Source organism: Zingiber officinale, chromosome 1B (assembly GCF_018446385.1).
Source record: "Zingiber officinale cultivar Zhangliang chromosome 1B, Zo_v1.1, whole genome shotgun sequence".
In the NCBI taxonomy this organism is placed as follows: Eukaryota; Viridiplantae; Streptophyta; class Magnoliopsida; order Zingiberales; family Zingiberaceae; genus Zingiber; species Zingiber officinale.
This window is the reverse complement of record NC_055986.1, coordinates 26,307,204-26,332,287: the sequence shown is the minus strand read 5'-3', so window position 1 is coordinate 26,332,287 and position 25,084 is coordinate 26,307,204. Positions and strand designations below refer to the sequence as shown.

The window sequence follows — 25,084 nt, the reverse complement described above, 5'->3', positions numbered from 1 at the left end:
GCTAGAAATGATTTGATTAACGCCTTTCTGGCAAAAATATTACTAATACAACTTCAGAATCCTACAATTTTAACTCTTACGCTGAGGAAATTAAAGCGATTAGTTGAAGCTAAAAATGATTGAACTCGATTCATGGACTGAACCTGTTATTTATCGGCCTCCGGTCACGTACACGAGCATAATCCTGATCCCACCACCAAGGCCTCTTACCCTTGGTTCCTTCCGTCACTATTTGTTGATCATGCATCCTAATGGCACCTTTTAGATCCAGCAAATAAGGCATTTGCAAAACACAAAACATGACAACTGAGTGTGGGAAGAAACCTCAGTGCGAATAGATGACTACTGGACTGAAAGATGTTTTACCAGCTGTGATTTGCTGATGGTGCAGGAAGAGACCTGAAAGCATGAGAAGCAGCATCCAAATCAGCACGAGAACCCTCCTGATACACCCCATTATTCTCTGACTCCTCTTGTTTTGTGTTGATTTAAATTAAACACCTTCGCCAGGCCAAAGTAAGGAGGTTTAGGGGAGCATAAATCTGGGTTTAAGAGTTCCATTCCGTCCCCTGTCCATCCCTAGGTGCCTAGTCTACCCTACAAGTTCTGCAAGGAGATTCTCTGCCTTCTGGACTTTCTTGTCTCATGTGAGCTCCACTTGCACTAGCACTAGCAGAATGAGCACATGGAACTACCCAAGAATTCTATCAGCAGGTATGGTAATCATCCCAAAGTCGCACTTTAATGGAATGAAGAAATATATGCATAGATGGTGGAGGTGCAACAAGTACTACCTGAGGTTAATAATATAAAGGGCCGCGTAGATCTCATAATTGCTTGCAACAATATGGAAAGAGTCAAAGATAAGGTTACACGGAAAGTTTACCTACATGCTCAAATCATTGTTTAAATTGTGAAATTAAGATGAATATAGTCAGCACTCGGCAAACCAGCGGCAGAAACTGAGTAATAATTAAGATATGTAACGAGACAACTCGCACTACTAGGTTCTCAGTAGTGAGGTTTGAGACCCCAGGCACATGCTTGTAGGCAGACAATACTACTTTTGTTTAAATTCTGTGGACTTTTATATTGGCTATTGCTATTGTGATCATAGGACTGCACTTTTTTGCCGTTTGAACAGTTCCTAAACCGTAGGGAGAAAGTACGAACCTTCCTTGGGCAATGATCTTGGATATAGCTGTCTCCACTTCCTTGGATTGGAATCTAGATAAGACAACTGGCTGTAACAGCAGAAAGCATAGAAACTGGAGAAGTCAGAAATGGAAGAGCAATATTATATAGATGTTCTACTTACATAAATATCACCTTTTTATCACAAGAATGGAACCAGATACTACAAGAGAATGCAGCAGGCAGCAGGCAGCAGGCAGCAGGCAGCAGGCAGCAGGCAGCAGGCAGCAGGCAGCAGGCAGCAGGCAGCAGCACGAGTTTGACTGTCAACTGCCTCCAGACTGCATTAGCCTGGCACATGCCTCTTGCTGATGCTTTCTAACCAGCCCCACAGGACACCAAATTGACCTACAGATTAAGTAGAACCAATACTTCCAATCAAGTTGATGAACACTACTACAAAATGAGATCAAATTTTTTATCAGGTGCTTCGTGTGCCGAACTGTTTTTTTTATAATTATTATTATACTACATCAAACAGCAAGAATAGTTACTAACATAAGATGGGGCATAGTGAAATATTGATCTCAAATGGCTGATAGTTGATAACACGTCAATCCTCCTAATTACATATGGCTGCATACCCAATTTCCTTGCATTATACATGTACATAGTAGGTAGAAAAAAAACATTACTCTATACTCAACAAATCGTCACCCTTGGCAAATACATCCGGAATTTCATCCCATTTTCTTTGCTTGCGTGCTTCCCAATATCCGCCCACATACTGGTAACAGTCATCCTCCCTATTTCTCCTGAACCACCTCGGTTGCCACCCCTTCTCTTGTAGCTTCCTTGCCTGAAACAGTGAGAATATTATCTTGAGATGGGTCTTCACTCACCACAAAAAAAAAAAAAAAAAATTACATGGTGGATCTCAGAGAAAAATAAATTTAACTTTACAAACTATTTGTTATAATAAGAACAGTTGGTAAAAAAACTTTGGCACATATTGAATATTGATAAAAGACAAATTGTAACATTCAAATGAACCAATCAGAACAATGGCTGAGACAAAACACCTGTCTTTGTAATTGTTCCAGCCTAAGTTTCTCTGTATTTGCCAGCTCATATTCTCCATTCTCTAAATGTCTTTGATCAGGCCTTAAGCGGGAGTCAGTTGGAGGCAACTTCTCCATCAAGGATGGCGTCAGCTCATTTAAGGAAATAGCGAATGGCGTGAGGTTGTATCGAGTTTGATTTACAAACTTATCTCGTTCCCAAATAAGTACTGCTTCGGACATTGGGTCATAACCCTTTGGCTTTGTAGTTGGGTCTCCTAACACATAATACATTGCCTCATCCCACTTTCCCATCAGCATTGCTACCTTGTCACCAGTTCTATTATCTTGCACAAAACCATGCACCTGAATAAGAAAGAAACTGCATGTAAAGGCAGAAAGCTGAATAAATTGTAAATAGGACAAATTGGAATTTCCCCTTCTACTTAGGGCCTCCTTTTTCTGAGGGAAGGATTTTCTTTGTCTGGGGGACTATCTGAAACTCGTTTCATTTTAACCAAGATAATTGTGTTCCTCAAGTACTATAACAGTCCAGTGACAGGAACAGCCAACCTGTTTAGGATATGAGAATCTGTTTTTTTAGAATTCTCTAGGTTCATAGAGGAGTTATCAAGACATTTGTGAAATCACAGAAATCTCATTAAACCATCACCATATACATTCACTAAAGTTGAAAGAGTTGACATAAGAACCATTATTGTACAGTAGTTAAAAGATAGCAAATGTGATCACAATGGTAGAAGAGAATGTTCAAAGGTTACAAGGTACATTCACTAAAGTAAGTTAAGGTTTTAGATTTTACAGTGGCTGAAAGGATGAAGCTTTTGAAACAAGAAATTATCAAGGGCGGGGACTATTTGACTTGAGCATCAATTCTTAACTAATTAGTATCCTAAATAACATTCCTTGAAGAAAATGTATCAAAGTGGAGAAGAAAAGAAATCTTTGAAATAAAATATCCTGCATGAGATACGAAATTAATACGTATTTGTTTGATTGCTAAACACAGTCAATTGTTCTGCTAAAAAGAATGTCATTGTTTTCTATAAAAATGGTTGAGACTTGACTAAGCTTTACATTTTGTCTTTGTTGATTTTGTGGTGGCGTAAAAATAGGAGGTATATAATATTTTTTCAATATTGTCATAACTCATAGCCCAAAAGCCCAATGGTGCCGCAAAAGGTGAAATCTGTCACCATGGCGGTCCCCTACAACTATTCCATGCTATTGGGAGAGAGTAAATTAGGTACCGAGCAGACCCCTATGTGGGAGAGCATTTTTCACCGGCTTCGCCGGGATTCAACCCTTGCTCCCAGGCCGGATCTTCTGGTCCGCAATTTGCGGACCAGGGGATGGTCCACTGTATATGGACCATTGATTTGAATGGAGCCCACCTTTAAGTTGGTAGGGTCCATCCAAATCAAGGGTCTACAATAGTGGACCATCCCTTGGTCCGCAAATTGCGGACCAGAGGATCTGCCCTCCCCTTGCTCCATGATACAAATCTGCCACATGGTTACCGACTCGGTTACACCCTAAGGGCACACAAACGCCTAATGATGATGCTACAGGACAGAAAGATCTGCATGGTCACAGCCATACCTGATGGGGATTTCGATCAATGATGGATTGTTCTTTGAACTTGAGTTTGCAGGAGTACTGGCCACTGCCCCTTATTCGCATAGTACCATAGTGGTCACAATAAATTTTCCCAATAATTATGTTATATATAGAAGTAGTGACTTTACTCCACTGAAATGTTTCTCCGTCTTCAAACTGAAGAGTCAGGATCCCAATAGGATCAAGCTGAATAGATCGACCCCAGAACTTTCCTTTTAGATTAGAGTCTCCACAAAATTTCCATCCTCTACCATCACAGTGACAAGCAACAACCATTGGATGATGACTCACCTGAAAGTAATAGAAATGCTTACTAAATTTAGTAATGTGATGTTGAGCCAGAGAGAATAGAGCTCCAGGCATAAAGACACAATATTGAAAAGATGACAAATAGCATTAGAAGGATATGGAGAAAAATTAAGGTTTTTTGTGTCCAAAAGAACAAGTGAGGGAAAAGGTCATATCCATGATAACTTGAACCATGTAGATCAGTTGCTGCTCACATAGAAATTTTACCTTCTCAGAGATGAAGCGCAGCCCCTTGTCTGGATAATCAGCTTCATATGTCTCTCCGAGAAGAGGGTTGAACGGTTTGCATTGTCGGCCTTCAGTTGAAGCATAACCAGATACAGCAAATGCAGCAATATGTAGAATCCTCATTAGGCTGTTTCCCTGTTCCATTTTCAGTAAATTCACTTGTAATCAGCATCACAGAAATAATTAATGTAATGACCCATATTAAGAAAGAATACTTCACAATGTGCATGCTTATCTTCTTCACACGAATGAATATTCAAAAAAAAGTTCTAAAAAAAACATTGGTATCATTGTGTAAGAAAGAATAATCATAACGTAAGAAAAACTATAGAAGAAACATTAGTATAGCTTTATGTTCTAAAGTAAAGAGCAGACCATAGTTAATTCTGGTCTTGAAGGGATGTTCTATCTCAAGCCAGCTCATTCGAACTAAGCTCCAACTAAGTTTTAAAGAAATTGATTGTTAACCCAAACCAAGTAGGCAATCACTCCAACTAGAAGATACATATCTACTCGAACAATGTATATATTATTATTTTTAAATTTTTGATTAAAAATATTTTTTATTGATTAGATTGTGTCTATTTTATTCAATCAAAAAGACCTGCAAGGCTGATCACTTAATAAAGTTCTATTCCTCTCTTCCTCTGCATGAGATCGGTGCCAAGGCATGTTGATTCTTTGTAATACCCCACAAGGCTTCTGTATGTTATAGTTCACCAAGCCGCTTCTGTTCAAGTTCCTTGAGTCTAAGACATACACCTTATTCACTCTTATCTTTCAATTCATGGCACACCTCTAGTGATCCTTGAATGTATACTTGTGCATCTAGAGCTTCTCCAAACACATTTTGTATGATACAAATCTGTTTCAACAGCACTTGAAAGTTTCCGATATACACACTAGCTTACAGTCACTAACTCATCATCTTGCTGCCAAGACCAGTGAATTTTTTCATATCAGTGAAACCCACCTTCAATTGCTTTAGTTGAAGTTGCTTTATGTATTGGAAGTATTATTCGTTTACTTGCTCCACAAATGGAGCATTCCCACACCCACCCACCATATTCTGGTAGAAATAGGCAATTTCTACCACCATCTTGAAGTTACCTCATGCGAGCCTGATGTTTCCATAACACTTCTTGGAGTAAAACCTCAAACAAGTAGAATGAGTGTGGTGTCCTTCAAGAATTTCAACCTACTAGCAAGCTAGCAGCTGATACCATGCATATGCAAGTGGATAAAATCAAAAGAAGAATTCAAATTTCAGAAGGCTTAGGTCAGATTCTCTACAATTACTGCATTAGTTACATGTGATGACTGAAATTTGTTGAAACATATATGAACTTCTATATGAATAACAACATAGAAAGCTGGTCATGAGGATTGAAACTAATAAAGTCTAACACAAAGTCAGCTTATGGAACGATAGTAAGAGAACCCAACGTGTCATGAGGAAATTTACATTCTATTAGGCTAGAATCTACTTCATTCATTTTAAATATGCTATGTAAACGGTGATCAACCAGCATTGAACGGTCATTCAGATAGTCTACCACAATGTCCACAGGAAAGTAGTTTTTTTACTAAGTCATAAGTTTGCTTCTGTTAACGGATGACTCATATTTGGAATGAAGACCAATGCGATGGGCATCGTGGAAGAAAAATCTGTTAAGGTTTTTTGTAACAAAATTCTATTACGATCTTTTATAACAAAATTCTATTACGATTTTTCATAACAAAATTCTGTTATGATTTTACCGGGTCTGGGGTTTTAGGCACTATTTATAGGAATTATTGTAAACTTATTGTATCACAAAAATCATGGAATATGATTCAATTGTGTAAAGAGAATTCTAATAAAACTTCGACCGTTTTTGTGGAGTAGGTATACTGTCGAATCACGGCAACTCTGTTTCTTTCTCTTCTTCATCTTCTTCCTCATGTTTGCTTTTCTTGTACGTCTTTGTCTCGTTGCTCCATGTGATCTCTTTCTCTCTTCCTCTTCTTTCGCGTTAGAGGTTGAGAGGTGTTGCCCCCTCCTCTTTGCGCAACAATTGGTATCAAAGCGAGGTTTTGAAGGATTTTTTCAACATGTCGAAGATGACTTTAGTTTGATATGGTGAAGTTTGACAGAACCGGGAACTTCAGATTATGGCAGTGAAGGGTTAATGACTTGTTGGTGTAACAAGGCATGGTGAAGCGCTAAGAGAAAGGAAACTAGAAAGCATGGAGAGATCGAATTGGGAAGAACTTCAAGCGAAAGTAATGGCAACAATCAAGCTTTGTCTTATGGATGATGTGATGTACTATATCATGGATGAGGAGTCACTGGTGGCAGTTTGACAAAAGTTGGAAAGTCGATACATGTCAAAGTTATTGACAAACAAGCTGTATCTTAAGCAGAAATTATTCAGACTGACGATGATAGAAGGAACCGATCTAAGCCAGCACATTAACGTATTCAACCAGATTGTGAGCGATCTGAAGCGGGTTGATGTGAAGTTCGAAGACGAAGGCAAGGCGTTGATGTTGTTGAATTCTTTACCTTCATCCCCTACATACGAGAATTTGGTTACTACTTTGATGTGAGGTAAGAAAACTCTCAAATTGGAGGAGATCACAGGTGCATTGCTAAGTTTTCACCAAAGGAAGCAAATAAGTGATGGCATTTCTTAGGGAGGACTTATGGTAAATAGCAACCAAGAGCGTGGTAGGAGCAAATCTCGACATGGATCTAGCAAAGACAACAAGGCTTGTTCTAAATTGAGAAGGAAGAAGGTGATCACGTGCTACAAGTGTGGAGGCAAAGGTCATACGAAGAGAGATTACCCATAGATAAAGAAACATATTGCAAAGAACAAAAGTAGTTCCACATATTCTGCAAACATAGTTGAAGAAAATTCAGAGAGCGATGATGGAGATATGCTATCAGTTATGTTAAGTTCGAAACAACTGACGGGTGCATGACTCTGCATGTTCATATCACATGACATCAAACAAGGAGTGGTTTGACACCTATTATGCAGTGGATTTTGGTTCAGTGTTGATGAAAAACGATGCGTCGTGCAAAGTTATCGACATAGGGAATGTCAGAATCAAGATGTTTGATGGTGTGATCAGAACCCTATGTGATATCAGATATATAGCAGTGCTAAGAACTTGATCTCGTTAGGCATACTAGATGGTATTAGTTGTAGTTACAAATCAGTGAATGAGGTGATAAAAGTTAGCAAGGAACATCTATAAGTTGATAAGAACTACAGAGCAAAGTGCAATTCAAGACAGCAACAAACAAGATGGAAGGGATTCTGGACTACGTACATACGAATCTCTAGGACCAGCTAGTGTAGCATCACGTGGAGGGTACTTGTATTTTGTGAGTTTTACTGATGATTACTCACGAAAGGTCTGGGTATATTTTATGCGTAACTTTTGCAAAATTTAAACTGTGGAAAACTGAAATGGAGAACTAGACCGGAAGAAAGATCAAATACCTTAGGTTAGACAATGGGGACTGAGTACATAGATTTAAAATTTCGAGAATTTTGTGAGCAGCATGAGATAATGAGGCATTTCTTGGTTCGCAGGGCAACTCAGTAGAACGAGATGACGGAAAGGTTGAACAGGACAATCATTGAGAAGCAAGATGTCTCAGGCTGCATGCAGGACTAGCAAAGAATTTCTGAACAAAAGCGGTTAATATGACATGTTATCTCATTAATAGATCACCAAAGACAACACTAGAAGGCAAAATATCAGAGGAAGTATGGACAGGAACTCCAGTAAATTACTCTTATCTTCGAGTTTTTGGATGTCCAACCTATATGCACATATCTAGTGAGGAAAAATCAAAGCTAGATGCGAAGTCAAAGCAATACATTTTTCTGGGATATCAGAAAGGAGTTAAAGGCTTCAAGTTTTTGGGATCCTAAAGCAAATAAGGTGGTGATCAAAGAAGTGGTGTTTGACAAGAGGGTTATGCTACAATGTACTCAGGAAGGAGGAAAGGAAACAATACAGAGCAACATAGAGAAAGATGTTGTGCAGGTGGAGCTAGAGACTCATGACTCCGATAATTCTAGCTCAGAGCACACGAAGCATCGCACTATAACTAGTGGCAGAATGAGACGAGTCGTAAAACCACCCACCAGAAACGGATTCAAAAACTTGGTATCTTATGCACTTATCACTAGTAGCAGAGATCCTATATATTTTCAAGAGGTGATACCAACTCTAAGAAGGACAAGTAGACGGGTGCTATGGCGGAGGAAATGGAGTCGTTGCATAAGAACCAAATGTGGGATCTAGTGGAACTTCCTGAAGGAGAGAAAGCTATAGGGTGCAAGTGGATATTCAAGAAGAAAGAAGCAACGTCAAATGGAGAAGTGAAATTTAAGGCTCGATTGGTATCAATGGGGTATTCACAAATAAAGGGAATTGACTATAAAGAAATTTTTTCTTCAATAATAAGACATATATCAATTAGAGCGGTGTTGACTTTGGTGGCACATTACGATTTGCAGTTAGAGCAAATGGATGTGAAGACAACATTTCTTCATGGAAATTTGGAAGAGCAGTTTTTATGTCACAACCTAAAGGATTTAGTTAGTCCAGACAAGAGCGGTTGGTTTGCAAGTTGAAGAAATCACTCTATAGATTGAAACAATCTCTTAGGCAATGGTACAAACGTTTTGATTTATACATAATTCAAAACGGATATAGAAGATGAGAGTATGATTGCTGCATATATGTAAAGAGCATTGAAAATAAATCACTGGTTTTCTTATTACTATACATAGATGACATGCTCATTGTTGCGAAGAAGATAAAAGAGGTCGAAAAATTAAAAAAACTACTGAGCAAGGAATTTGATATGAAAGATTTCGGAGAAACTAAGAAGATTCTTGGGATAGAGATTCACACGGATAGAGCTGCAGAGAAATTATGGTTGTCTCAACGTAGCTATGTGGAGAAGGTGCTGGATAGGTTCAACATGAAGAATGCAAAGTAGCACACCTCTGGCGCATCACTTCAAGTTATCAAGTACACAATCCAAAGACGGATAACGTGATCCAAGAGATGTCAAAGATTTCTTATGCCAGTACAGTTGATTGTCTGATATATACCATGGTTTGCACGAGACCATATTTGGCGCAAGTATGATAAGCAAGTTTCTCTCAAATTCTGATCGACCACATTGGGATGTAGTGAAGTGAATTTTCAAATACTTGAAAAATACAACTGATTATGGCATATGTCATCATGTTCAGTAGACAACCGGAATATCCTTCAGTTATTGGATACATAAATACAAACTATGTAAGAGATTTAGAAGACAGGAAGTCTACTATAGGATACGCGTTTACTGTGGCAGGAGAACCTATTTGTTGGAAATCTATGATATAATATATTGTTGCATTGTCTACTACGGAGTCGGAGTACATGACAGCAACTGAAGCAGTGAAGGAAACTTTATGACTTATAGGGTTGGTTAGAGAACAAGTGTTCAGCAAGGTGAAGTCAAATTGTTATGTGATAGCCAGAGTGCTATCTATTTGATAAAGAATCAGGTGTATCATGCGAAAACCAAGCATATTGATGTGATGTTTCACAAGATAAGAGAGTTAATTGCTTCCAAAAAAATTCAACTTGAGAAAATTCACAGACAATGTTACAGACATGTTAACAAAGCAATGACCACAGAGAAGTGTAAGCATTGCTTGAACTTGATTCATATCTCTAGATGCTAGAGGAAAGAAGCCCAGACCCAGAGATCGAGAAGTTTTGTTCAGATACTCGTGTTCTTCGAAGGGGTGAATATTGGTCAAGGTGAAGATTGTTGATGGGTGACTCATATTTGGATGAAGGTCAATGCGATGAATATCATGGAAGAAAAATCTGTTAAGGTTTTTCGTAACATAATTATGTTATGATTTTTTATAACAGAATTTTGTTACGATTTTTTATAACATAATTCTCAATTTTTCATAATAAAATTCTATTACGATTTAATCGGGTTTGAGATTTAGGCACTATTTATAGGAATTATTGTAAACCTATTGTATCACAAGAATCATGGATTGTTGGGATTCAATCAAAGTCTCACATTGAAAAGATTTGAAAAAATATTATGGGTTTAAAAGGATATAAGATATCTCCATTGACATGAGGTCATTTGGGTAAAGCCCAAAAGCAAAGTCATGAGGGCCTAGGCCCAAAGTAGATAATATCATGTCATTGTGGAAATATGTGAACATTTTTTGACACAACAAATGGTATCAAAGTCATGGTCCAGACCATATGTCATGTGGGGTGGCCTTGAACGAAGTCACAGAGAAGCCCAAAGTAGGTCAAGGTGACTAGATGCTCACGGGGAGGTTTGGAGTAGGTTGGGAGACCCGGAGTAGGTTAGGATGACCGGATGCTCGCGGGGTGGTCCGGAGTAGATCAAGTGACTAGATGCTCACGGGGAGACCCGGAATCGGTCAGAGTGACCAGATGCTCGTGGGGAGGTTCAGAGCAGGTCAGGGTGATCAGATACTTGCGGGTAAGACCTGGAGCAGGTCAGGATAATCGAATGCTCGCGGAGAAGGCTTGAAGCAAGTCAGGATGACCACATGCTCGCGGGAAGGCCCAGAGCAGGTCAGGAGAAGGCCCGAAGCAGTTCAGGGTGACCGAATGCTTGCGAGGAGGCCCAAGCAAGTGAAGGGTGACCGGATGCTCGTAAAGAGACCTAAACCATGAGAGTAATGATGGTCCTTCGTTTGAGGGAAGGATTGTTGGGATTCAATCAAAGTCCCACATTGGAAAGATTTAGAAAAAGATCATGAGTTTAAAAGGATGTAAGATATCTCTATTAGTATGAGGCTTTTTTGATAGAGTCCAAGAGCAAAGTCATGAGGGCCTAGACCCAAAATGGACAATATCATGTCATTATGGAGATATGTGAATATCCTTTGAGCACAACAACTTTAAATATAGCTAATGGTTCAACAAAATTCTACTCATACCATGACAACTAATTGGTAGATGAAGTGGTAAAACGAAAAAGTGGCCAACAATATGATGCATACATCTTTCCGCTTATATCTTGTGCTGAATGAGCACAAAAGTGGAACATTGAGTTGGCATCAAGTTATGCTATAATGGATCAATTATAGACTCAATAGATAATATTTCCATCTATTAGACATCCAGGCATATTACTCAATTGTAGGTTTATAAAAGTGTAGGATAAAAAAAAAAGATAAGTCAAAGATCCAAAAGGTTTGCGTGAACATTAACATAATTGTAAAATAGACAGAAAATATAATAAAAAGGACGAGAGAGGGTTCAAACACACAAAGGTGCTCTTTGGTCACCACTGCAATAAAGATGTGATAAGCAACCTATACAAAAAATCTAAGCACTTTGGGAACTGATCAATTTATATATATTTATTAACTAATAAAAATCATACAAAATTTGCTAGGAAGTACCTTGAACAATAAGTTTAGCTAACAAGCACTAATGCATGCAAAATGTAGAAAATTATTTGGTGAATTGCTAAACAAAGAAAAAGAAAGCTGCAATAAACCTTTCATCAAAGAAGGTATTATAAACAACAATACAAACTTTCCACTCTTAGATATATTAGCACCACATTTCAACCACCAGCAAGGTTGCTTAAAATTACAATTGCTAGTTCCAACAAAAAACTATGGGTTAATTCTTTGTACATAGGATTCTATTAAAAATATTTAATGGACAAAACCAACGATTAGGTAGTCAATTTAACTTCTAGAAAAATTTCAGGGGTCTAAATTTTAGCATAATATCATGTCTAACAAACAATAACCTAAGCAATCAGATTAGAATATTATCCAAATAAAAATTTTAACTGACAATAATCAAACCTGTCTGCCCCACTCTAATGCCCGATCAACCAGGTAGGAATACTCAAGATCCTCGAAGCATTTCTGGAGGGAAGAAAGTGGTTCGTTGAAGTAAACTGGAAGACAGACACCAGAAAGATCCTTCCCAATATTCTCTTTAATTATCGACCACAAGCCAACAGGCTTTTCTTTTTCCTTTGGCTCAGGCAATTTGTTCCTCCTCTCAACATAGGGATACTCAATTCTTCTGACTCCAAGAACCATATCTTGACAATTGTCAGGAAATGTGGACTCAATACTACAGGCTGACACAACACAACCATTACCCATGGCTTCCCTACTACGGTAAGAAGTATTTCTTAGTAACTCAGCAGATAAAAAGTCCCTTGTGTCAAAGTATGTTCCATCATCTTCATCTGTATCGACATCAGCGCCTTGACTTTCATTGTCGACTTCAGAGTCGGTTGCTGTGCCCTCTGAGATAATGGAATAGAAATCTGAAAAGGATCGAGAACTTTTTAGAAATGCAAAGCCACAAGTCCATCCAAAATGAAGTGTTTCAACTTTCAAATAAAAGAGTAGTTGATTTTTCAATCTAAAAATTCCAGCAATAGTCAGCTGTCACCTTAAAAAGCAACAGCTACTCACATATTGGATCTTGATGTTTGTGCTAAGGGTATTGTAGATAATGGGAACTTAAGAAATTAAGCTGCAGGTTCAATGATAAAATAAAAGCAGACACTTTTGGACACCATAAGGAAAAGAAAAAAAAAATTGAAGGGATAAAACAATGTAGAAATGTTTCCACTGCTAACATCTAAAGTCATTATTGTCAGCTTTGACAAACTTTTTCTATTGGTGAAAAGCTTACAAACACTTTTGAGTACGGGAACACTTGGCTTCACACCATAACTTTATAAATTGTGTTGGCTATTCACCTTTTTTTTCCTTGCACACCACTACACCCTTGGCTCAACAATATGCTGCTTAAGTTAAATATTTCTTCTCTACATTTTAAAAGAATATCTAGTCAAGAATTCAAGTTCACTTTCCATATTAAAGAATTGAAAGAACAAATTTTTTGCACAAACACTTCATGACTTCTAAATTTTGGAAATTGCATATCTGTCATTCAAAAGTTGATAAATCATACGGTACCTTTTAATATATTAATTTTATCATATATGTCCATGACAATAGCATGCATCCAAAAGATTAATTAACTATTATTCAGAAAATATGTCAATTACCTAATATAATCTGAGTTTTCACAAGATTAAAATGTATTTTATATTAGATTGAATGAACCAAATACCATTAGAGTCTTTTTTTCTAAGCACACAGACAAATATTTACCATTTTTTAGAGAAAGAGGGGAGGTGGACAAATCTGTGAGATATTCACTATATTTAGGCTAGCTAATAAACATGAGAAGAAAAAATTGAGGGGTTTAGTTTAAAACAATTATAAACAGCATCATCAAGTAACCACACCATAATAGATTATTCAGATCCTAAACCCATGAAGTAATGGAAATTACCATGACAACATATATTGCCAAAGGAAAATGTCATTTAACATAATAAACAAGATTACAATCTGCAAAATTACTGGCAATCTAGCACTTAGACCTTTGTTCAATCAATTGCAGGTTTCTGTATGGTCGTGCTTGATTTTATGAGACTATTACTGATATTTATAGATAACACTTAATTTTTGGCTTTTATATCAGTAATATCCACACAAGAAAACCTAGACATACTGACCACTAAATCTTCCGTTGACCATCCCTAGTTGTGCTTCACGTTCCTTTCTTTCATCAACTACTGTGGTCTCCAGTTCAACTTTCTCTGTCTGCAATGAAAGAGTCAATCAGCCAGAGATACAAGTTATCATACAGTATTTATAAACATTCAGGAAGATATGTGATACAATACATAATATGATAAAGCAAATTTTGTTCTCATGTCTTGCTTAAGTCTTTTACCTATGTTTGTAACATCAATTGGCTTAAAGAAATGCGCTAGTGTCTGTATCCACGTCCATTCTCCTCCCCATTTCACATTCCTTGCATGGGGCAGAAGAATCCACCTTCAATCCCTCATCTCCCTAGCCTTCCATGAGTCCACACATCAGCAATCAACTCAAGTTATTCAATAATTGAATAACCAAAAAAGGAGAAAGAAGAACAGATTGTAGTGAACCTAGGGGCATATATGTATGTTAATATCAAGAAATTAGTTATATTTTTGGCATGGATTAATAATATAGATACGAGGAGGTGACTTCCTGAGGTATCTAGATTTTTCCACATAACATGATATCAGAGCCCTAGGTACCTTGCTTGGTCCCTTCCTCTTTCCATGCGCCAATAGCTCTTTTTCACCTAGAAGGCTCTTCCATATCTGAAGTGGCTTGTTATTGACATCCACTACAAATCCAATGAATTCATAGTTGGTATCAGCCTCAAATCATCCCTTCAGAGACTAATATTTTTGACAAAATTGGTCCATCTAGCTTCAAGTTGGTATCAAAAACTATTCCCTCCTTAGCAATTGAGCATCAAAACATTGAAGGCACTACTCACTGGTTTCACCAAGCCCAATAACATAGCTTCTGCTTATGTCAAACCTCTTGCGTGCAATATTCTCCAACAACACCTCTAGAGCTTCACTGTGAGCACCTCTCTAATGCCACTTTAAGCATACCACTACAACTTTCCCTCATATGGCTCTAAGAGTGATACACATTGCATGTCACTCCCTTTGTTGCCACCTACAAACATTCTACCTTCTGGATCAGAAGGGTTATTATTTCTAGGCTACCTTGTGCTACCACAACTTGCTATTCAGCAAACCTCGGACAGCACCCCCATGCAGATTGGGATCACCATGCAATTGATACTATATCGGTTGCTCCTCCTTGATGTAGTTCTTTACACAAGGGACCAATCAACCATTGGTAAACGATCCCCTCAATTCTAAATTATTGAATCTTTGACTACCTCCTAATTACTTCCTACTATTGAGCTTTCAAAACTTTCTAGTTCTATGATGATGCCACAGAGAAACTAAATAATAAGAAGTACCTCAAAACTCGAGTTACTGAGATTCCTAAATCCACAAGAGCCACGTAAGAGCATATTGGTGCCCAATTATTTTGCCTCCTTTAAGAGTCCATTAATCTGAGCTCAATATGCATCTTCTAATGCTTCATCTCTTGTAAATAACACTAATATCAAGAACCTACTTGTAATTTTTTGGCATTGATTAATAATATACATAGGTAGAGGGGACTACCTAGGGTACGTAACTTGATTTTTCTCCAAGATAAAGATAATACAAAAGGAAAGAAAGGGAACTAAAATGAAAAGAAAAGAAAAGAAAAGAATAACAAAGAGAAGATAAGAGAAATCAAAACAAAAGAAACATTATAAAATGTTAGAAACAATTGTCCTTAACATAAAAATAGAAAATATGAAGAGACTTAGAAAACAATTTATAAGCAAATATCAAGGTTCTAAAATTCGCTAGGTGCTAGTCGGGGGGCAGACCAGCACCTAGGCCGCCTAGGCGGGGACTCGACGCCGCTAGGCCGATTCCTCGATATCCCTTGTTTTATGTGGATTGTGAACAATGTCATATGCAAATCTAAATGTTGTCTTAAACAATTTCATAGCAATGGAGATCTAACTATGTATGTTGAAATAAATGCATACTTTCCAATCCCAAAAAATGAAAAACTATAAAAGAAAACTAACAATTTTGTGCAAAGGAAATATACTAGACTTAGTAAATACGAGTAAAAGAAATAGTTGAACAGTAGAACATGCAGTAAGTTATCATAATCATGTAGTAAACAGTAGAACATATATCCAACTCGAATTTTAAAATCTTGCTATAAGCTACAACTTTAGTGGTGGAAAACATTAGAAAATAGTAGCAATAGTTCAATTCAAAATTACAATGCATTATGAACCAGTAACCACTAGAAGGGACAGCCCGGTGCACGAAGCTCCCGCCATGCGGGGTCCCAGGGAAGGATCCATTGTATGCAGTCTTACCTTGCTTTTTGCAAGAGGCTGTTTCCAGGATTCGAACCCGTGACCTTTTGGTCACATGACAACAACTTTACCGTTGCGCCAAGGCTCCCCTTTGTTAAGACATGATTTATGTTATTCAACAAAATATATAATTGTTGAATAACATAAATCATGTCTTAACAAAATGAGTTCAAAATTACACAACTAATAATCTTATAGACTCATATTTATTCTACTTCTTCTTCTCCATAATTTTCAATAACTCGTTCTTCATCAGACACAAACTCAATATCATTATTATGATTCTCCTCTTCTTCTTCGGATGCAAAATCATCTTCATGAAGTTCTCTCACTCTAGAGCATCTTCGGGGTTGTAGATTTTCATCTGCTCCACTTGCTTCATCAACCATTTGCTAAGTGAGTCCGGAACCTAGTTCAACTTCATCATCTTCCCCACCATCCACAATCCGACCTTGTGCATTTGAAGCATCTTTTGCAAGAAGGACATCGACATTCCTTTCTTTTTCTCTTTTTTGTTTGTTCAACAATCTAACATTAAATTGGACAAATACTAGATTGTCCAACCTATTTCTTTTCTTTGTATAAATCTAAAAAAACAGAGAAAGTAAATATTATAGTTAGTACCTGAATATAGAGTATAGACGTTAAAAATTATAGCTAATTTAATTAAAGACTGAAAGTTTAAAACTTACTCCTTCAAATGTACTCCAATTTCTTTCACACCCAGATGAACTTGTAGTTAATGAAAGTATCCTCAATGTCACCCTTAGCAAGTTAGGTGTGTGAGCACCGTATGCACTCCACCATGCACATGGATCAAATGTATCATCATTTTTTTCACATGCTTTTGCTGCCAATGTTTTTCCAAATAACCCAGTCTTATCTCTATATTTTAGAAATTTCTTGTTAATAATTGTATCTTGTAGATCTAACTCATTGACATGTAAAGTTTCCATACATTCAAAAATCCCCGTTGCGACCTCCTCATAAAGAGCAATAGAACTATCTTTATAGTAAAAATAAGAATTCAACAAAAAAGCAGTGGTATGCAATAATGTATCAAGTCTATCCTTCATTTTTGACTCAATAATAACTATGATAGGCTAATAATTTGATTCCACGTTGTTCAGAGCCACCTTGATATCTTCTTTAGCTTGAAAAAGCTCCCCATATAGAAACCCCATCGATGGTTTTCTATCTCCATCTACCAATCGAAAAACTCTTACCAAAGGAGCAAATATTTTCAAACAAAGTGTCACACCATTCCAAAAACTCATGCTCATCACTGTAGAGTAAGCCAATTTTCCTTTGTTTGTTTTTGACCATTTACATTTCTCCCACGTATCACTTGTAAACATGACCCTTAAATTAACTTTTTTTTCAATCAAACTTTACAATGTGAGAAAATTTGATGCAAATCTGGTAACTCCTGGTCGGACTATGTCTCTCTTCTTCGTGAAACTTCTCATTAATAACAAAGTCTTATGGTGAACATAGATGAAAATGGTAAAAGACTTGGATTGCTCAATAACCTTTTTATATCATGGAAGTTTGTCAATACATTCAAGTATGAGATTAACCGTGTGAGATGCACATGAACACCAAAAAATCCCAGGTCGCTTTTCACTCATCAATTTAGCTACAGCCATATTATTGGTGGCATTGTCTGTTACAATCTGAATAATATTCTAAGCTCCTTGTTCAACACACTTGTCAACATACTCAAAAATAAGTTCAGTTGTATGCGCCTTGTCTGAAAACTCCTTAGACTCTAAAAATGTAATACCCTCCTTGCAATTAACACACAAATTTAAGATGCTTCTTCTTTTTCTATCACTCCATGCATCTGTTATGATCGAGGATCCATTCTTTACCCATTCTTTTTCATGTTTCTTCAGCAATTGTTTTGTTCTTTCAACTTCGGCTTTCAATAGTGGCTTCCAAAGTTGATATTGAGTTGGAGGCTTGAATCCTCGTCCAAATTGACCCACTGCCTCCATTAGTTGCTGAGTTCTCTCTTTGAAAAGAGCCTCATTTATATTTTTTTAGCGAAGCACTTTACTTCCATTGGAGCCTGCATTTTCTGAAGCAATTGCCGATTCCATGGGGCCAAGTGGAAGAGGTTTTTTAATTCCATCCATCCCTTCAATTTCAAGACCTTCTTCTTCGTATAGAGAAATAGTCACCTCTACTCTACAACTTTATTTTCTTGAGATGCTTTTCGACACCCAGATACATTTCCAGGTATATTTCCAATGTGCTCCTTTATCCTATACACTCCCTCTGACATTGTTTTTCCACATAACTTGCATTTAATTTTGTCGAGGTTCTTAGGATCAATCAATATCCCAAACTCCCATCCAATATCAGTTGACTTTCTTCTAAGAATCCCGGATTTGGGTTGAGTGACAAATGTTGTCGAAGATGAATTGCTAGCCATTATGATAACAGATAACCTGAAAAAATTATATATGACAACATAACATGATAATAAAATTTAATTATACCATACGATACAAAATAATAAAATATAGCATTAACAAGTCTGAGAATATTTTTTTATATATCTTAATCTAATTAATAAAATTTATTAGATATTTGTTTAAAAAAATTAAATTTTAAATATATTTTTAAAAATTTTTAAATCTGTTTTATATATAAATTATTAAATTAATAATATTTATTGGAATTTTTAAAATTTTAATTTAATTTTCATATTTTTAAAACTGATTTATATAAATTAATAATATTTATTAGAATTTTTAAATTTTTAATATAATTTTAATATTTATAAATCTGATTAATATACATTAATAATATATAAAATTTATAAATATGATTTATATAAATTAATAATATGTATTATAATTTTTAAAATTTTAAATATTTTTTTTTATTTTTAAATCTGATAAATGATAATATTTATTATAATTTTTTAAATCTGTTATATAAATTAATATTTAATAATATTTATTAAAAAAAATTAAATCTATTATTGAATCCTATTATCCTATTAGGTTTTATGAACCCTATTATTGAAATTATCCCAGTTAGGAATTATTTTAATTTATTAAATCTAAAAAAAATTACAAAACAAAAAAAACGCCATTGCGCGACGGCGCGAGGCCACCGACGCCGCCGGAAGCGTCGCCGGACGAGTCCGATGCCTCCGACGTTGCTTCCAGCGGCGCCAGTAGCGTCGCGAAAAGCTTTCGGTGCAACCAGAAGCACAGCAACGCAGGACTTCGCCGGACCCATCCGACACGCTTCCGGCGGCTTCTAACGCCTTGCGACACATCCAGCGTTGCCGGAGAGTTGTCGCGACGACAAAGAAACAAAAAAATAAATTAACAAAAACAAAAAATAAAAACTTACCGGAAGCACGCCGCGATGAGATAAGACAAAGAATCTGCGATGAAAGAAGACGAAGCGCCTCAGCAAATCCGATTTAGTATTAAAAAACCTAAAATATGCCTAAAATACCTAGGCCCGCCGAGCCTGCCGAAGCTCGCGATGGCTGCCGAAGCCCGCCGAGGACCGCCTAGGTCTTCCACCTGGCTGATTTCCGACTCGGCCTGTCGCCGCACAATGCCTAGGCGGCCGCCTAGGGCGATATTTCGAACACTGGCAAATATACAATATAACCAAATTTATGGAAAAGAATTAGAGAAGAGGACAAGCAACATTTGTTAAATAGTAAGTATATCAATTTCTTATAACTTTGCAGCATTACCGGTGGGGCTAAACGAGCCAAGCTTTGTGGTATTTAAGTTTATTTGATAAGGTAGTCAAGCCAAGCCAAGCTAAGTCGAGCCTAAAATGTAAAGGTGAGCAAAAGTTCGATTAAACCGAATAAACCGATCAAACCGACCGAATTTAAAAATTCAGTTCGGTTTATTCGGAAATTCATTTTTTTTCCTAAAAAATCGATTAATTCGGTTCGGGTTCAGTTTTGAATTTTTTTATTCGGTTAAATCGAATAGACCGAATTTTTGAGCCAAATCGATTTTTTAGATCATAAATTTTACAACCAACCAAATTTTTAGAAAAAATCGGTTTGATCGGTTCGATTTGTTCGGTTTTATTGAAAATTCGATTCGGTTGGATTTTTATCGAAAATTAGTTCGGTTCGATTTGTTTGAAAAAAAATTGGTTCGGTTAATTCGGTTCGGTTCGGTAACTGAATACTCACCCCTACTAAAATGAACCAAGTCATTGAAATGATTGTTCAAGCTTAGTTTGGTTTCTTATTTATGAGCTTGAGCTTGGTTCAAGATTGGCTTGAGCTTGGTTCAAGCTTGGCTTGAGCTTGGTTCGTTTAGATGTTATCGAGCTCTCAATTCAAGCTTGTTTAATTGTTTGAAACTTTTACATTTTAAGCTTATTTGGTTGATTATTAAGCTTAGTTATTAAGCGTGATAATACAAACTTATTTATTCATTTTGAAACTTTCTTTACTTATTTAACATGTTGATAAGAGTTTTGTTGTTGAACACTATTCACGAACATTAATGATCTGAACACATGTGTTCTAGCTTGTTTGATTAGTTTAATAAGTTGTTCAAGCTTGTTCATTTAATCGATCTTATGTGTATTGAAGGAACATAAACAAGCTGTTACCAAGTCGAACACCAAGCTTGTTTATGAACATTTGTTTCATTTACAACCCTAATTATGGGTGTGGAAACACGAATTCATGCAAATTTAAGGTAGGGTAATATAAATGTTATAATTTCACGGAACTGTTGTGGGCAATTGAAGAGCAAAAATAGTATTTTTAAAATATTTTAAAAATAAAAATGAGATAGTTATCTATAGAATCATAAATATTTTCTATGGGCATCCGCAATCGTAAATGCTCCACACATCGCTGCACATCAAAAGTTAAAAACCTTACTCATTTTAAAAACCTCTCTTCACTACCATAAACCTCTCCAATAACTTTTTTACGACCCCACTGTCAATTTATTTATTTTTATTTATATTTTTCACTTATCTTTATTTATAATTTCATCTATATATAATATTAATTAATATTTTAATTTAATATTTATAATTATATTAGTATTTTAAATTTTATATATTTATTTATGTAATAATAATAATTTGATAAAAATAAATAAATGTTTCACAAAAATATAAATAAAAAACATTAAATAGGGCAGAGGGCCCTTGCTGCCTGCTGCCCTCACACGCGTGTCAATAGGGAGAGCATAAACCCTCGGTTTTTTTTTTTAAAATAAAGTATAAACCGGTCCCAAGATTTTGAGACTGGTTTATAAAAAAAATTATAAACCCCACCCATATAGTGGGGGCGGGGTTTATAGTGGGGAGTTTATAGTATAAATCCCACAATATAAACCTCCATTGCAAGTGCCCTAACTGGAACGTTTAGGTTCCATATTAAATAAATATAAAAAAAATATTTAAAGTAAGATATTCTGTAAAAAATAGTGATCCTTTTTGTCAAAATCTTAATCACACATATATTCCCTGGAACTTAGCCCATCCTGATTCTTTGTACAAGTAAATCAATAAAGTAATATATTTTTTTTATTAAAATCACATTCTGTGCAAAAGCATCAAGCTATGCTGTAAATTCTTGTTGCTGATTCATGGAGTCCTCGGTGTCCATGTATAGGAAAAGTCTTGCTCACCAAATGGATTTAATCCTGTTGTGGTGAAAAGGCTCCTGCATCACAATGGTATTAGATCTTGGATGGATAGTGATGAAGCCTGAGTAATGCGGACATACTTAGGATCTAGAATGAGGGAAATGTAGTCATACGTCACTTGAGGTCAGTGCTTTAAAGTGAGATCCAAGGCAAGAAAAGGCTTTTTAGCCCCACATTACTAAGTCATTGTTCCTTGGTGTCCTTATATATTGGAATGAAACTCATCCCACTGGAAGAGCCCTTTTGTGGTGAATGTTTCTCTTGTATCACTCTAACTCTAAGAACAAATCTAATTATATTAGACACTCAATTTCTAGTTTCAGACTTATATCACTTTGTTCTGCTGAAAACTGCAAGGGTCAGATGTGACATACACATAATCATCATGAATGATCAAAAAGAGATATGGATTTGGCAGAATAGGGGCTTAATATGTCAAAGAGCTTTCTAACTAATTGAAATATCAATTAATTGGAAACAAGCAGACTCAACCATTTTCACAGAAACAACTAATACGCCACCCACACAAAAACTTTCCTGAGAAGTGATTTAAACATTTGCCTGCTGTCCCAACTATTCTATAAGAATGTAGGGGTGAAATTTTACCTCAAGTTGTCTCAATGTATCAAGTAGAATAAGATGTCTCTGTTGCAAGGATTTTAATTGGTCCTGCAGCTCAGAGACTTCAGATAGCATAATAGTCTCGCATTCCTTAACTGCTGCTTCACTTAGTCCCTCCTGCATCAGTTTTGCTCGTAGTTTATCAGTTGAGACAGTAACCTCCACTGAAGGTTCAGGTTCATTAATTGCCAGTGAAGGAGCAAAATGATCCTTAGCAGACAATAGAGCATCAAGCCATGCAGTTCGATCTTCTCTAGAATCACACCGTAAATGAAGAGTTTTAGTACCAGTAAAAATATACAGCCTTTTATCATCTGACTTGCTGGCACGAACTGAAGAGACCTGAAAATATCATTAATTGTTCAGGAGGAAGTGACAGGGGCTGCTCAAGATTTAGGAGGAAGTAGCAGGACTGACTTAAACGTTATAATGCAAGTACTGATGACAAATTTTTAGCCGTTAGCAGGGAGAGCAGCATACTTTAGGTGTTTTAGTTTTGACAAAAGTAAGCTAATGTCAAAGATATTGAGAAGAGAAGTATTTAATTTAAGGTAGCAAAATATGTAATGCAACAGTGCAAGCAAAGCTCAAATAATGGTAACGGTAATTGTTATACGTACTGGAATTTCACCCTTCAGAATCTGATTTGGTTACCACTAGTCCAAGCAACTTTTGATAAAGCAATGAATAGTTAGAGGAGGCAGATAAGGAATTTATAGGTATCATCAGCATCTCAAAGTTCAGCAGCCCTATACTACTAAGAAAATGCCCAAGTCAACAAAGGTCTTGTGTTTTAATCGAGGGGATCAATAGTAGTGGAATGAATTTGAACTATGTAGAGAGCAATGGAAAGCTATGTAGGAGCATGAATTTGAATATCTAAGAAGCCAATGTTTCTAGGATATTTATTGGAAGTATCAATATCAATCTCCAATATTCGCTGGAAAGAAAAGATGCAAAAAACTTTAAAAGGCAATCTACATGTGGTAAAGGCCAAATCTTCACTGCTGAACAAAGAGAAGCCCCTATCTCACCTTCAAATGTACCTCCCCAAATGGCTTCCACCGCGGCCCAGTGTAACCTCCACTCCCCATCCCCAACTGCTGCTCCTTCCTCATCCGTCTCAACGACTCCTCCCCGATAACCCTGACCCCAGATTCACGCCTGGCCGAACCAACCGATATCCGATCGGGTCCATGGACCTTGTAGTAGGATAACACCCCATCCTGCAGCACGAACCATCGCGACCGCCACCCCTTCCCATAGTTCACCCACTTCCATATTACCCCTGCGACCGCCCCATTCCCACTCCCTCCCCTTCCATCCCCACTCTCCAGCCCCTCAGCCTCCGTTTCCACACACGCAGCAGCGTCGGAATCCGAGAGGATCACCGGGACCTGGATCAACTTCTTGCTCGACGAATTCCTGGTGGGGCTTTCCGCCCCAATCGACGGCTTCGAGGATTTGAGCCCCACCATGGGCGAGGGATCCCGGTCGCCCCGATCCAGCGACACAGGCGCAATGCAGCACAGCGGGTTCATCTCCACGGCGGTTTCAATGTCTCGAGTTCCAGCCGGCAGGGAAACGATCAAGAAGAGGAGATCAAGAAGAAAGAAACCGACCGCAGCGACTCCAACTCGGCGAAGAGAAGCTTTGGTCGTAGGGTCACCGTGCGAGGTATCGCCGGAGCAACGTACTTCAAGCGACTCATTTGGATCTGAAGGGGAGCGAGAGAGAGAGAGATGGGTTTAAGTTAATGAGAATGTCAAAAGAAGCGAGAGAAAAGGAAAAGACGAGCGCGGCAGATCCATTAAATTCGCTGATCAACGCAGCAGAAACGGCGGCAGTATCAGCGTCAGCAGTAGTGTGGCAGGCGGTGGACAGTGGGGGAAAGAGACCGCGATGGGCATCGGGCGGATCCCGCGCTCGCTCCCCCATCACGATCCACATTTGCAAGGCCTTCTCATCCTCGCTAAGCGCGCGGGACAACGGTGGGACGGACACACGCCCATCCGGTCACGACAAGAGTACAATTCATGGGTCGGTTCGAGAAGGGAGGAAAATTCGAAGAAGCAACTCGATGGGATCGGCGGGTGTTGGGACCATGGCTACGGCTGACTTTGCAGTGGGCTGGCTTCACGGCTCTCACTCACCTTGTGTGTGGTGCTGGTGTTTTACGGGACAGGCATCGGTCGGTGCCCTTTTCTGCAATGGGTGGAGCCCGTACGGAATCGTTGCGAAACTCAATCACCGCGCTGGTCTCTGAGCATGCTAACGAGCTTCCGGTGCAGGATATCTGCGTCGCCGGTGGCCCCACAGGTCAACACCAGTCACCCACGATACGAAGACAGACAGGCGAGGATGATTAGGGAAGATAAGAGATGGCGAGGAGTAGCGTACCGTTCGTTTTGTCTTTAGTGAGAGAGGAATATTTAAAAGGGAGAAGGGTGAGTGGAAAAATGAGAAAAAGGTAAA

At 37.6% G+C, this 25,084-nt stretch overlaps 1 protein-coding gene and 1 long non-coding RNA gene across 6 annotated transcripts; both read right to left on the bottom strand.

Moving 5' to 3' along the window:
- Nucleotides 1-119: 119 nt before the first annotated feature.
- LOC122053541 lies at nucleotides 120-1,536 on the bottom strand. Its single transcript, XR_006132228.1, has 3 exons — nucleotides 1,330-1,536; nucleotides 367-1,244; nucleotides 120-258 (listed from the first exon to the last, which is right to left on the bottom strand). It is a non-coding gene; the product is annotated as an uncharacterized LOC122053541 (long non-coding RNA).
- A 152-nt stretch (nucleotides 1,537-1,688) lies between these two features.
- Nucleotides 1,689-24,755, bottom strand: LOC122053490 (oxysterol-binding protein-related protein 1D-like). Of its 5 annotated transcripts, none has more exons than XM_042615548.1 (8): nucleotides 23,644-24,750; nucleotides 22,595-22,951; nucleotides 14,017-14,104; nucleotides 12,272-12,747; nucleotides 4,353-4,508; nucleotides 3,819-4,127; nucleotides 2,217-2,561; nucleotides 1,689-1,993 (listed from the first exon to the last, which is right to left on the bottom strand). In XM_042615548.1, exons 1-8 carry the CDS (start codon nucleotides 24,148-24,150, stop codon nucleotides 1,826-1,828), a joined length of 2,406 nt encoding a protein of 801 aa, XP_042471482.1. In that variant the 5' UTR covers nucleotides 24,151-24,750; the 3' UTR covers nucleotides 1,689-1,825. The 5 variants fall into 5 exon arrangements, with proteins under 5 accessions (XP_042471482.1, XP_042471503.1, XP_042471488.1 ...); XM_042615569.1 differs by lacking the exons at nucleotides 22,595-22,951; nucleotides 23,644-24,750 and adding exons at nucleotides 19,689-19,722; nucleotides 19,797-19,893; XM_042615554.1 differs by lacking the exon at nucleotides 2,217-2,561 and having other exon boundaries at nucleotides 23,644-24,755.
- Nucleotides 24,756-25,084: the final 329 nt, after the last annotated feature.